General features: G+C 37.0%; 1 protein-coding gene across 2 annotated transcripts; it reads right to left on the reverse strand.

Moving 5' to 3' along the window:
- Window positions 1–257: 257 nt before the first annotated feature.
- Window positions 258–8428, reverse strand: NPY5R (neuropeptide Y receptor Y5). 2 transcript variants are annotated; one of them, XM_074396779.1, is made up of 4 exons: window positions 8278–8428; window positions 6546–6585; window positions 4777–4848; window positions 258–2361 (listed from the first exon to the last, which is right to left on the reverse strand). In XM_074396779.1, exon 4 carries the CDS (start codon window positions 2346–2348, stop codon window positions 1011–1013), a length of 1338 nt encoding a protein of 445 aa, XP_074252880.1. In that variant the 5' UTR covers window positions 2349–2361; window positions 4777–4848; window positions 6546–6585; window positions 8278–8428; the 3' UTR covers window positions 258–1010. The 2 variants fall into 2 exon arrangements, with proteins under 2 accessions (XP_074252880.1, XP_074252879.1); XM_074396778.1 differs by having other exon boundaries at window positions 8156–8428.
- Window positions 8429–14054: the final 5626 nt, after the last annotated feature.

Raw genomic sequence — 14054 nt, forward strand, 5'->3', positions numbered from 1 at the left:
GCAGACGTCAATGTTATTATGCACATCTGAATCATATATGCAAACACTCTATTTTTTTTTGGAGACTTAGTTCTTTAAAAGACTGGCTAAAATAAAGTTTCAACAATTCAAAAGGCTGACCTCAATTTAATAAGAAAGCATATGAGACTACAGTATTGAAATAATATAAAATATATTAATCATTCTATATGTTGGCCAAAAACATAATTATCTGTACACATTTAAAATATTCTTTAAAATTATTTAATAGCTGGAAACACAGATACCATTTAGACTTCATATTTTAGAATAGAAAAGATATATATGAAAACAACTTTTATTGGTAGTGTTCAATGTTGTATAATGAGTCTGGAAAGGAATTCAAATTCTTTATTTGGTAAATTACTTGTGTATTACTAGGACAGTGAAGAGAAATTGACAATTTGAGCAACTCTCAACAGGCAATAGCATTTTCCTGTAGGATTTCCAAAACTGTAGTTAATGTTTATATTCATAATTTGGGCAGACATCTGTCATTTACTTATGATTTTCCAGGCATACTAACTTTTTTTCTGTACTCTCAAACTGAACATTAAGAAGCCTGTGGAGTAGAAACGAATATAGATAGCTGGTAGATATTCTTCAAGTTTGAAATGAAAAATTCCTCAAGGAATTTTTTTCCTATTATATTTTTGGACAAAAATACTGGTTAGATATAACTTTTAGTTTCAACAAAATATAAAATTCACTTGTTTATAAGATAGGATGGAAGTGAAAGGTAATACAACTACTTTCTAAAATGAAATTATACATTAGATTGACACTGGCTGCACAACTAAGTAAATTAATCCTATGACAACACATAAAATTATCTTCCATATATTATGAACTGATATTCAAATCCAGAATTCTTTCACATAAATTAAATTCCATATTAGCAGAATTTATATTTATTATACATAAATAGTTATTATAAATATACTTTATATGACATCAACATTTGTTCTTTACTTGATAAGCAGTGAGAATTATTACAAATGAAGACAGTGTATGAGGGACATTAAATCAGCTTTAATCCCATTATTAAGAAATCCGTATAGAATTGGATTAAGACAACAGGACATCATGCCCAACAAATGACAAATGCAATACACCAACTTGAAATGCCTATTTGAAATAAGATTGTCATTGAAATCAGTTACCACATGGAAAAGGTGTAGTGGCATCCAACTAACAGCAAATACTAATATCAGGATGGTCAGTCTGTAGAAAACACTTCGAGATCTCTTTTTTATTCTTGTAACAGAACGTTTTACTCTCAGTTCATGAACATCTGAATTATCTTCAGGTTTTATCTCAAAGCAAGTGGGGACCCTTGGTAAGAACTTACTGGATGAAGAGAGCTGACTTCTTACAGAGCCAAAGTTTTCTGGAAGTATTCTGGAGTGGGTCTCTTGAGAAGGTCTTTCTGGAGCAGGTAACACACATGCTGTCTTCTTGCTATATCTTCTTCTGTGTTTTTTGATGAATGAATAACTCCATTTGTGGCTGCCAGCGAGTTTCACCTGAGGCCCACCCTTTTTGGATGGATGAAGAGTTAAGTTGATCATCTCATTTTCTTCAAGTCTGTTTTCCTTGTTGGACAATCCACAGCTTATACTTCTGCAGACACTGGTATGACTTACAGTAAGACAAACTAAGGGCAGAATATACTGAACTAGCAATAAAGAGATAGTAAAGGCAATTCTGTATGAATCAGATGGCCAGGACTCAACACATAAATACCTGCTGCTCAGCAACGCTGAACCAAATGTTTCCTGAAGTTCCACAAGACTGTGAAACACTGGAAGGGGAGAACAAATCGCAAAACCTAGTGTCCAGACGGTAGCTATCAGAAAGTAGCCATGGTTTGCTGTTAAATTATTAGATATAGGATGTTTTATCATATGATACCTGACAATGGCAATTGATATTAAAATTAAAGTTGAAACCAAAACTGACACACATTGAAGAAAAGGCATAATATGACACATGACTTTGCCAAACATCCACTGATCTAGCAAGACAGAGGTCAGCGTGAAAGGTGAGCAAAACAGCACAACCAAGATATCAGAAAAGGCCAGATTTCCTATGAGGAAGTTCACCGTAGTCTTCTGATTACGCTTTTTCATGAGAGCCATTAAAATAAGTAGATTCCCCATAAAGCCAAGAAGACTTACAAATGTATAGAGCCCAATCAGAAAATACTGTAAGTCATCTACACTGCTTTTATAGTCATCCCAGACTGGGAAATCAGAATTCCGAGTGGCAGCAGTATTATTCTCTGTGGCAAGTGTCTTGTTATAATACTTGTTGAGCTCTAAATCCATATTATAGTCCTGCCTGGAATAAAAAGACGTTTGTTAGAAATCTAAAAAAAAAAAAAAATACATGACTCCTCAATTAATCTATTCATAGGGAAACTAAATTTTACGATAAGCTCCCATGACCTTATTAATCTCCTAAGAAAGTTTATGAAATCTTTAACTGATTCCAAGTGCAGGGCAAGTATCAGCCAATAATGATTACAGTAAGTTTAATTTTATCAATACTTCTAAGAAGTATTAACTTGTGCTAAGGTAGTAGATTGTATTTTTAAAATTTATGTAGTAAATAATGTAAGGAAAGAAAAAGGCAAATGTAGACAAGAACTTCAAGATACATAATTTTCACTTGCTCATTAATATTATTCTCCAAGTCAAGATACCTTGTGCATAGTTTAGTCACATAATCTTACCTTAAAAATTCCTTTCATTTCTATCCCAAGCTAGGCCAAACTTAAAAGTCACCTGTCCTGGTCAACTCAACTGCACATGACCTCCTCTTCAGAACTCCTGTTACATTCTGTCTGCAGTTGTCTAATGCTGCGTATCGCAATCTGCTTTCATGGTATCATAATGCCTACCAGCCTACCTTGTTGATTTCCAAGCAATGGCAAAGCAGAAACTATCTCTTACTCACTTTGGTTTCCATCCCAATACATGGCATAGTAACTTTAGCACTGCAGGTATTAAATAAGTGTTTATGAGAGAATAAAAGATTCAAACAAATCTCTAGAAATAAATATCACCTAGTTCACACGATGTTAAAATTTAAACTGCTTGAGAATAGTATCACTAGCTCATGACCTAGATGCATATAGTAGGCACTCATTAAATGTGTTTATCAAGCTGTACTGTTTACTGTGTGAACACAATGCTGGATGATGAAATCTTTCTGTGACCAATCCTCAGTCCTTTGAGATATACCAGATTATCTCTGATTAGGACAACCACTGATGAACTAGTAGTGTTGTAAGTGTTTTTTTTTTTAAAACAAACAAACAAATTTCACCTGTTTATGAATTTTAAAATTGTGTATAGATTTTGGCTTACAAATAAATTAATGAATTCATTGTTTAAGGCAAACATTATACCTTCAATGTAAATGTAGAAGTGACATTAATATAACTCCCCATAATAAGTTTTTTTCATTTCATATAAAATTAATGTCATACCTCAATGGCATTAAGTATTTACCTCTACTTATTATATTTTTGATGGCACTGCCTGATGAAGCACTAAATTGCCTAAAACATACCAATAAAAGGCAAAAAGACCCCCTCCTCTGCTTTTAAAAAAAGCACTTTCATTTTTAAAAAGCTTTTTATTTTTCTTAGAAACAGGGTCTCATTCTGTTGCCAAGGCTGGAGTGCAGTAGTGCAACCATAGCTCATTGTAACCTTGAACTCCTGGGCTCAAGCAATCCTCTCATCTCTGCCCCCCAAGCAGCTGGGATTACAGGCACTTACACTACAAATGGCTAATCTTTCTATTTTTTGTAGAAATGGGGTCTTGCTATGTTGTCCAAGCTGGTCTCAACTATTGGCCTCAAGTAATCCTCCCACCTTGGCCTCCGAAAGTGTTGGGATTATAGACATGAGCCACTGTGCTCTGCCACTTTCCTCTTTTTTTTTTTTAAACAAGAATTTCCTACAGAAAACAAACCAGCAAGAAAATTAATTCCAATAAACATATTTTCATAGAGACTGTGATATATATGTATTTAGAAAAGCACTTTTGTTACCTATCAATGTATGCTTATCTACTTATTTCTAGATCCATAATTGAATAATTATACTAAAACTACAAAAAAATTAACTCTATTTAAATTAATAGTAAAGACTGTTATCTTTAATTTATGAGAGACCTACAGGTTCTGGTTCAATAAATTTCTAAACAGCAAACACTATTGTGTACATACATTCATTACAAATAAGTTTAACTTCAGTTCTTTACATAGTAAGTTTCCAACAGGATGACAGAATCCTTGTTGTACTATGAGAAAAGTTACAAGATTTTCACAACTTCTACAAGTGATTTTATGTTGCCCAAATTACTTTCTGGAATCTAACTACATCTTTTTGAAGGATAAGTTAATTCAAAGACTCAGGATTGTATTTATTCATTCTTAGACCCTAGCCAACAATATACGTTGATATTGCCTCAATGAAAAAGACTACCTGATACAAAAGTGACTCACATGACCTACTGAATCGTATTATTCATCATATTCCCAGTCAATAGCCTCTCACCTACTACTGTGGATAGGTCAGCAAGCTTCTAATCAAAACAGTTTTGACTGGTGTTTTTGCCTAATTTCCTGAGTTCTGATGACCCTCTGGCTCAATTCAGCTTATTCATGATCCTATTTATACTCATAATGTGTACAGGCTGTCTGTAACAGCAATCCTACTTCGTTGTTCTTCTCTTTACTTACTTTCTTGAGTCAATCCTTTTCTTCTAACTTTGTGGCAGGTCAGTTGTTACTGATGACCTTTCCTTGTGTTACCTGAGGAAGAATAAGAGAGAAATTGGATAGCCCCTTCTACAATGGCTTTGTGCTTTTTTGAAACATGTAACTGTGGATGATACTTATTCAGTGTAAAATTGCTGTCCAAAATTTTTTTAAAGAAAGAGAAGATGCAGCACAATTTGTGGTAATAGAAACAATGTGGTTTTGAGTTTAAAATTCAGATTTTCTCCAATCCATGTGGTTAGAACTCTCTATTAGATTCTAATATAGATAAAAGTCTTAATTAGTTTTATTCTAGCAACGATGTTTAACAGAGCATATTACACACAGTGGATGCTAAGTAAATATTCGTTACCAATCATTTTAGAAAAGCAGTTTAGTTTCCCTGGCTTTAAAATAACAGAAATGAATCATCCTGGCAATGTGGGATAATTCAGGATACAGTATGACTATATATTTGTGTGTGCATATATATGTGTGTACATGTATGTTTACATATATATTTATAGGGGACCATTAAAACTATGAATGTTTTAAATGGTCCCAAAATGCAATGAGGAAGAGATACCTAGATAGACAATAAAGAGAGTATAGTGCTTTAAATTTTTCATTTCGATATGTTCATTGATAAAGGCTATCACACAAGCAGCATGAAACTAAAATTCCAAGATATATTTACAACATTTAAAAAAGTCAATGAAAAAAGAAGTACATCAGATTCCACAACTGTGCAGTCTGTTATTAAAACTTTTATTTTAAATATATGCACATAAAATATTGAACACATTAAGTCATAAAACCACATCTCCTTAGTAAGAAGATGAAAGAAATGCCATCCTGAGTATTCATTGGACGCTGGAGAAAAAACTGAGGATGTTTCTCTCATTCCTTAAAATATTTGAGAATTTTAAGAAAGTGAATAATTTATATATAATTTTAAAGGGTAGGCCCCTTTTATTAATGAGTAGCTAAGAATGATTAGTTGTTCCTTCTTTTATTCATTCAAGAAGTATTTATTGAACATATTATATTCTGGTAGGTGGTCTGCTCTGCTGTAAGCACAAAGATGACTAATGCAAGGTACTATGCAAAGAATATTCTATGATGGATTAATTCAAGTTCGCACTCTGAGTAACTGTAGATTGCTGAGCTTTAAAAAAAGGCCCCAAATTGGATGATGAATTAATTAATAGATGAATGGGTTTCTCCTCACTGCCAGCAATATATTCTTTCACTATAGCATGGACACTTCTACTGTTGCTGAATATAATGAATATTTGATGTAGCTACTGATAGACTGATTAGCAAATTTAAAAAACTGTCTCAGCATTCATACAGTCATTCAAAATTCATTTATTCATTTCATTTTGGTGTGACTGTAGTCAACTTTCTCCTGCTCTCCTTCTAGTCCCACACCACACCATCTACCCCATAAACATACAAACACATAACGCCTAATATACAGTGTGCACGAAATGAACATTCGGTGATTCTTTGCTCCAATGAAGGAAGAATTTCTTCTTACAACTAAATGATGAATATTGCAAATGCTGGTGGTTGGATGGGGGGTGTGGACATGCAGGTTTTTTTTTTTTTTTTGAAGTGCCTCCTGGTAGCCATGGGATAGTTTAAACATTAGGAAAAATTTAAGTTGAAAATCTAAGGTACAAGAATGCTCTTTAAATAAAAACACAAACAAACAAAAAAGCACGATTTCTTGCCTTAAAACTTACCTTTTCCCTTCCTTTTTCCTGAAAAATACAATGAGCAGACCTACAATGGAAATGCAAATACGTTTAATAACCCTCTACTTTTCAACAAGTGTTATTATAAGTGCTGTACATTTTTATGCAACATATTTTATCCATAATAAAAGTAATGATATATGTGAACCTTATTAGATTGCTATAGAAATTATAAAATATAACCAGAGAAAGAATATTTTAACATGGAATATTAATTGACAAGAAATCTGAAATCGACAGCATGAAACTTTTGTTGTATCTAATTACTATTTTTCCTTACTCTCTTTTATATTAGTTGTATATCCCACCATGGAAATTTCCATGCTGAAACACAGAATTTTAATCTCTGAGTAAAAAGTGTGAAAAATGAAAGTTCATTATTAAACTATGACAACTTATATACCATGTCTTCTTAAAGGTTTATTGGAATTTTCCTATAAGTTGTTCTATATCTGACGCCTAGACAAATGAAACCTTCTGAATAGATTGTAAGTATTTTAAGAGAGTAGTAGATAGTTCTTAAGAATAATAGGAGGAACTGCAGGGAATTTCAAAGTATATTAAAAGTCTGACTTGTACATTTAAATAAGGTTTCTTTGTTCGAGTAATTTCTTGCCTTATGAAAATACACATCATTCTTCTCACAAAGGATGCCAATCACACAAAAGAATAAAATATATGTAATTATTTTTCTGCTGCAATGATAAAATATCAACTATTGTCTATTTTGCTGTGATCGTGGAACAGGAGCATGATTCCATGTTCTCAAATATTCCCATGGTTTGTTCTTAAAGCCCGAATATGCCACAATTTGAACTGGAAAGATAAATACAGTTCTGCTCAGCTGACAAACACAGGCATGCACCACCCTCCCTTCCAAATTCTAACGGCAGAGTTTCTCTTCCTTGAGAAATCTGAAATCTAAAATTGCATTCGGACTGCAAAATTCTGCTGAAAGAGCCTTAGGCTATTTTCCACCGCTGATGGTAAAATCGTTTTGGCTTTGGTCCAACACAACGCCTCAGTTCCCTTAAAAGATTCATTAAAGGTCTGTGAACTTGGAAAAAAGAATTCCTGTTTCTGGAATTCGAGTTCTATGGATGTTTGTTATTGCTTGCATTTGTCGTGTGAAGCCACCTTGCAAATAGGAGCGTAAACCTGGGAGCGCAGCTGCCTGCAGGGCTCGGGTCAGTGCCGGACCGCTCGCGGCAGCTGGACGGCCTGAGTGGCGCCCCGCGGGCTGCGCCCCTGCCCTTGCCAGAGACCCGCTAGGGCCGAGCCCTGACCCAGTCACCCCTCGGGCTGCCGTTCCCAGCTCCGGACGCCTTCCTGGCTGCACCCAGGGCGCGTCCAGCCGGGGACAGCGCTCCGTCCATTCCCCGCCCCCTCCCCAGGAGGCTCCTCAGCGGATCCCCTACACTCTCCACCCGGGCTCGGCCCGCGCCTGCTCCACCCGGGTGAGTTGGAGACTGGAGGGACCTGCTCGGCATGAAGAATTCAGCCCAGTACCCTCTCCGCTGTCTCTTCACTCCTGACAATTGCCTGATCCGCCACCCTAATCCCCATTTTTCCAGCCGCGCTCCCTTCACCTTCCTTACCCCGCCCACTTGGGACCCCCAACAATGCCCAGGCACCAGAGACAGGGGTACGGGCTCCCAGGAACCTGTGCGGACTCGCAGAGCGCGCTGGGACCCGCCACGGCCCCTCGGTGCAGGCCTACCCGGCGCGGCAGGGGGTGACAATGAGGGGCGGAAGCCGGTACTTCGGGGCGCCCCGACCGATGCAGGCCCTGGGCTCCCGGGAGCGCTGCCCTGCGCGACTGCTCCTGTACCCCGCGGCGGCGGCAGCAGGAGCAGGACCTGGAGGCGACGGTGGGAAGAGAGGGCGGGGGTTTAACGGCGTCTCGAGAACACGTGACTGTTCCGGGGACCCCCGAGACCCCGCTCCAGGGCGCCTGCTCAGCGCCAGGCTCTTCCAAAGCCTGGGGCCGCGGGCGGGGGCATCTCAGCCCTGCGCCGTTGTTTGGGGGCCCTACGGAAAAGCGACAGGGCCCGGGGGATGTTGCCCCTTAGCCCTGGCCTCGGGTTCCAGGCCGACCAAGTTAACTTGATGGGCAAATCGATTTTGCCGGTCCAGCCCCCAGCCCTGTGTAGCGAACTCCGAGAAGTCGTGGACTGGTGTGAGAGTGGCCGTGCCTCCAAGTGTTTAGGATTCCTGAGAGCAAGCTTCGAGTCTCAGGTTTTATCTTTGTTTGGGAAAAAAAGAAAAACAGTTCACAGCTCTTTCTTTGCACCTTTTTTAAAGTAAGGAAGCGTGGAGGTGGGGAGGTTGACATAATGTTCAGGAGTGGCAAGGGAGTCTGCAGGGATGCGGAATCGAAGGGAAGTGTCCCCACTCCCAGGAGTGGCAGCTGTGGGTGTGGGCAAGCGGCGGGAGCAGGGGAGTGAGGCTAAAATGAAATCAACGCTTCTCAAGACTATATTCAATAGCAAAGAGAAGACGAAGGGCTAAAAACGAGTTGTCATAGGTTAAAAAAAAAAAAAAAAAAAAAAAAAAAAAAAGACTGGAAAAAAGCCCACACGAAGAAGAAAAAAAAAACCCTGTCCTCCTGTTCCTTCTCAACATGATTTCCAGCCCTAATGTTTCCAAATCTGTATTGCGCAGGTTTGCTTTATTTTTAGCTAATCATTAGTTGGCAGGTACTTTAGGCTTGCGTTCGTGTGTGTGTGCGTGTGCGTGTGTGTGTAAGAGAGAGACAGAGAGAAAGAGAAGAAAGGAGACAGAGATTGGGGAGAGGTCCGTGTGTCTTTGGACACAGCTGTACCATGAGAAAGGGTGTAGTTATTGTACACTTTAATACTGAGAACTGTTATGTAACAGACAGCATCTCCTGCTGAGTAGAGTCCTGTGGGACTAGCTTTCTATAAACTGAACAGAACTCTACCCCTTGGGAGCAATATGACTTGTAATTCTAACATCTGGGACAGCCATTACTGTTACACAAGAGGTCAAAGAAAATTTCTTGTGCGCCTTTTCTGCTGAATTTTAGCATTCAATACTCAGGGGATCTGTATAGACTGCCATTTCATCAGTCGAAGAGTCGTCCAAGAGCTTTTAAAGAACTCAAGTAAACATCATTGCTGTTATATTCTTATATGTATTATTTCTGAAATATTAGTATATTCTCCCCGAAAGCCTGACAGAATAGGCAGTGTGCGCACGCGACTGGGATTCTGCAGAAGGGAGCAGAAGATGAAAGTGTCAAGAAGGGATGACCTTGAGAAAACAAAGCTTGTTTTTTAGACTTTTCTTAGCTCTACCATCTCTACAGTTAATGCAATACACATTGCCACATAAATTTCTATCCTTCCATCTCTTACAGTCATAACATGTACACTTCACACATTGTCGGCCGGGCATGGTGGCTCACGCCTGTAATCCCAGCACTTTGGGAGGCCGAGGCAGGCAGATCACCTGAGGTAGAAGTTCAAGACTAGCCCGACCAATATGGTGAAACCCCGTCTCTACTAAAAATACAAAATCAGGCGGGCATAGTGGTGGGCGCCTGTAATCCCAGCTACCTGGGAGGCTGAGGCAGGAGAATCACTTAAACTCGGAAGGCGGAGGATGGAGTTAGCCGAGATTGCCCATTGCACTCCAGCCTGGGCCACAGAGTGAGACTACATCTTTTTAAAAAGTACAAATACACATTGTCCTTAAAACAACTTCCAAGTGAACCCCATTGTGACTGTCTTTCAAAACACTAGACTATGCCACAGGCTTTTGCATATTAAAAGTATAAAACAAATCTTATTTTTTTTCTTTTCTGCACCCTTGTTTTCTATTTTGATGATGTGAACCTTTAGGTTGAAGTCACTGTTTAATTAGAGTATTGAAAATAAAAGGCCATGTGCCATTGATACAAAGATTCTAACTAACCTGACCATATTCCCTTCCCACTGCACCCACAAACAAACAAGTTTCAAAAGTGGGAGTCGGCATTTCTTCTTTAAATACACATGACACTACACAGTATTAAGGACACATGTAATGGACAAGTTATTAAGAATGTTTTTGTTTTGAGAAAATTATCAACGTACAAATTTAAGCAATATTCTACATAAAGAGGAAGATATGGAGATAAGCGTGCTTCTACCTTGAAATTTCCCAGGAAGAATTCAAGACTGATCATCATTATTCTTCGTAGAACATAATAATTTAATTTTTATTGTATGGAGTAACATGTAAGCAGAGGGGAATACCAGAACAGAAATAGTAACGTTCACCTCTGTTTTATGTATTTTTCCTACTCATTGTTTATAAAATGCTCATTTGGGAAATTAAGTTGGATTTTACGCATGTTACAAAACTGAACTGGTTATCTCCCTGTTATTACGGTTCATTATCAGTTATGAAAGGTAAAAGTTAAAGGCCACTTGGGACTCCTAAGACTAATTATTGAACAATAAAACAGTCACCCAACAATTCCTGGGGTAAGATTTTGCTGAGGAACATGACTGGTTTTGTCAAAGCTACTGTCAACATTTTAATAAACAGCTACCATTTGTGGTGAGCAAGTTCTAAAGTGCTTTTGTATAATCGCAAATGATATTTGATTTTAATGTATTAGTTATAGAGGTAGTAGGGGTAAATAAACTAGAGAAAAAAAGTATTATTTTACTTTATGCATTTATTTCTCTGACAACTTTGTTGTATTCCTTAAGAGTAAATGTTTCTTCATTCACCTTTTCTATCATGGTAAATTTAAGTCCTTAATACATAAAAGATGTGTTACCAAAAATATTTTTTGATGCTCTATGCTGTAATTTCTTTGGAATAGTAATAATTTGTCATGCAAATAAATATTTAGGATTTAAAATGAGGAGCTAACTTATTGTGAGATACATGATTCTTCTTCTTCTTTCTTTCTTTTTTTTTTTTCAGAGAACAAAAGCTATTGTAAAAAAGGTTAGCCCAAAGTATTGTGTACATAGAGTCAATTTCCCAGGCAACTCAATGGTACTTGTGAGGTCCTATGGAGGCACCATTAACATTTTATTGACTTCTGATAAACGCTGTGCTCCTTAAGCAACACTTTATTTATCCTTTTGATGCTCTAATGATTTGACCGTAAAGCAGTGTCTGATTTGCAGAAAGAATACACAATTCTTTTTAAGAGTAAATATCTATGTTAAAAATACACACAGATGTAGATGTGATATGGATGTATTTTATATGTTCATACATTAGATACATATTTTATAATAGACACTTATCAGAATACCTGAGTTGTAGCCAGGCTTAATCTCAAATCAATGGTGTGGCTTTAGACAAGGCATTTGATTTTTCAGTCTTCACTTTCTTTGTCTGCAAAATGAAATATTTGAATCTGAGATCTGGAGTCCCTTTGAGACCTGACTACTTATGGCTTTATGCCATTAATGAGCATGTATTACAGACATATGTGAGGAAAAACCATCTTTTTATATCTCTAGAAAAATTTGATGGCCATAGACAATGTTTATTTTCCCTCTATGTTAAAATTTACAAAGAAAATACTGTTGCTAAATTTTCCATTATTACTGGCACATTCTTTTTCCTGCAGCTAGTAATTATATTTTATTTATTCATTTCAAAAAGTTATGTCTGCTTACATATCAATACTTCATTCTTTAACTATATTATTTTTAAGTATTGTAGCACAAATATATATACAAGAAGACGGCATGGATTCCTTTGACAATATAACATTTTATTATGTGAATCCATATATAGTCCATATAATTATTTCCTTCTGTAGTTCAAAACTTGTCTAAGAAAAGTATCTCCTAATATTTTTAAAAAGTGTCCATTTTCTATCTATTTTTGTAGTTAATATTTTAAATCTAGTTATAAGTCTAAATACAGCTTTACTATATTTATGTGCAAATAGAAGGAAACAGTTTATTTATTGATTTTTGGTATGTTGGTTTGTTTTAGTCTTTAAAAAGAATGTCTACAGAACTGTTCAAAGCATAAGCCCAGGATCAAAAGTTGAATGATATGCTCCTCAAAAATGTATGTTACCATATTCTTAGTTTTATCATTCTCACAGGTAATTCAGCTATTAACATATGTTATTGAACAGGTAGAAAAATATGAGACCTTTCCTCAAGTAGATATTACAAGCATTTTCAAAGGAAATAGGATCCATATTCAGGTTTATACCTAATAGAGGATGTAGAGCTAACACATAAGAATATCCAAAAATATGAGGCGGATCATCAGAAGGAGAGTATTAGTAAGCAAACTATGCATAAAATGTATATACATAAAGTAGCAATCATCCATCATAGCTGCAAATGCTGAAGACACTTTTTTAATGTTTGAGATGAACAAATGGGCTTGATTTGTGATATTCAAAATTTTTGTAGTCCTACCGTATTCCTAGTTTTTCAGTCTTTCAACAAAACTTGTTTAGCATCTTATGATGTGTCAAATACCCTTCTAAGCTCCTAAGTTTAAGAGATGAAAAAAAAAATAGTCACTACCAATAAGAGATCAGAGTATAGTTGTAGATATGTGCAATTACATAATTAATGGCAATACAATGTGATAAGTCTGCAGCTGAAATAAGCTCTAGGTTTATTTATTCATATTCCCAGGTAATTCATTCCTAAAAATAAACTAGGGATATAACAGAGGGTTTTATAGCTGAGAAGACACTTGAACTGAAATGTGAAGGGTTGGTAAGAGTTAAACAGGCAGATGGAGAGGGGATGGAGAGGTGAGAAGTGTTGTAATAGCATGAAGGTGAGAGAGTGTGTGTCATTCAGAATCATGCAAATGGTTCCGTATGACTGCAGTCTATGGGGTAAGGGATCATACTGAAACTGTTGATTAAAAAGGATGTCTTTGGACCTTTAATTGAGACATGTGGATGGAAAGCAGCTAAAAGATTTCAGGGGGAGAGTTGATATGACTGGATGGCTGTGAAAGAAGCTGTTGGATTTACACCATTTAGCAGAGAAATAAGTAGAGCTTGATGGAGGTCAGAGAATACACATGAGAGATATGTGGGAGATAGAGTCACTGGTAGTCTGAGACTAGTTGGATTTCTGAGTGTGAGAGAGAGGGGGAATACTTGGGACGATTCTTAGGTTCTGGGTTGAGGGACAAGAATGACGTTGCTGGTCAGATCCATGAGAAGAGAAGCACAAAAGCAGCATACTGTCGAGGAAATCTGAGAGGAATCTGTACTTTCAGTAAAGAATGAGGGTTATGTACATGCAAGGATGTCATTGATGACAGAGGTATGTTTGCATGTTAAGAATGAAAAAAGGAGAAGATTAAGATTGGGATCTCTAGTAAATTCTGGTAATTTGGGGGTTGATCAAGGAAGAAACAGGATCACTAAAAACACAAGTTTATTTGGGTAGCACTTGCAGAAGATTGCAGGAAAACTTCCTTGGGGCTACCACCAAGAAGGGTCAGAAGGGAAAAGCAGAGAGGAGACTT

Source organism: Saimiri boliviensis, chromosome 3 (genome assembly GCF_048565385.1).
Source record: "Saimiri boliviensis isolate mSaiBol1 chromosome 3, mSaiBol1.pri, whole genome shotgun sequence".
Lineage (NCBI taxonomy): Eukaryota > Metazoa > Chordata > Mammalia > Primates > Cebidae > Saimiri > Saimiri boliviensis.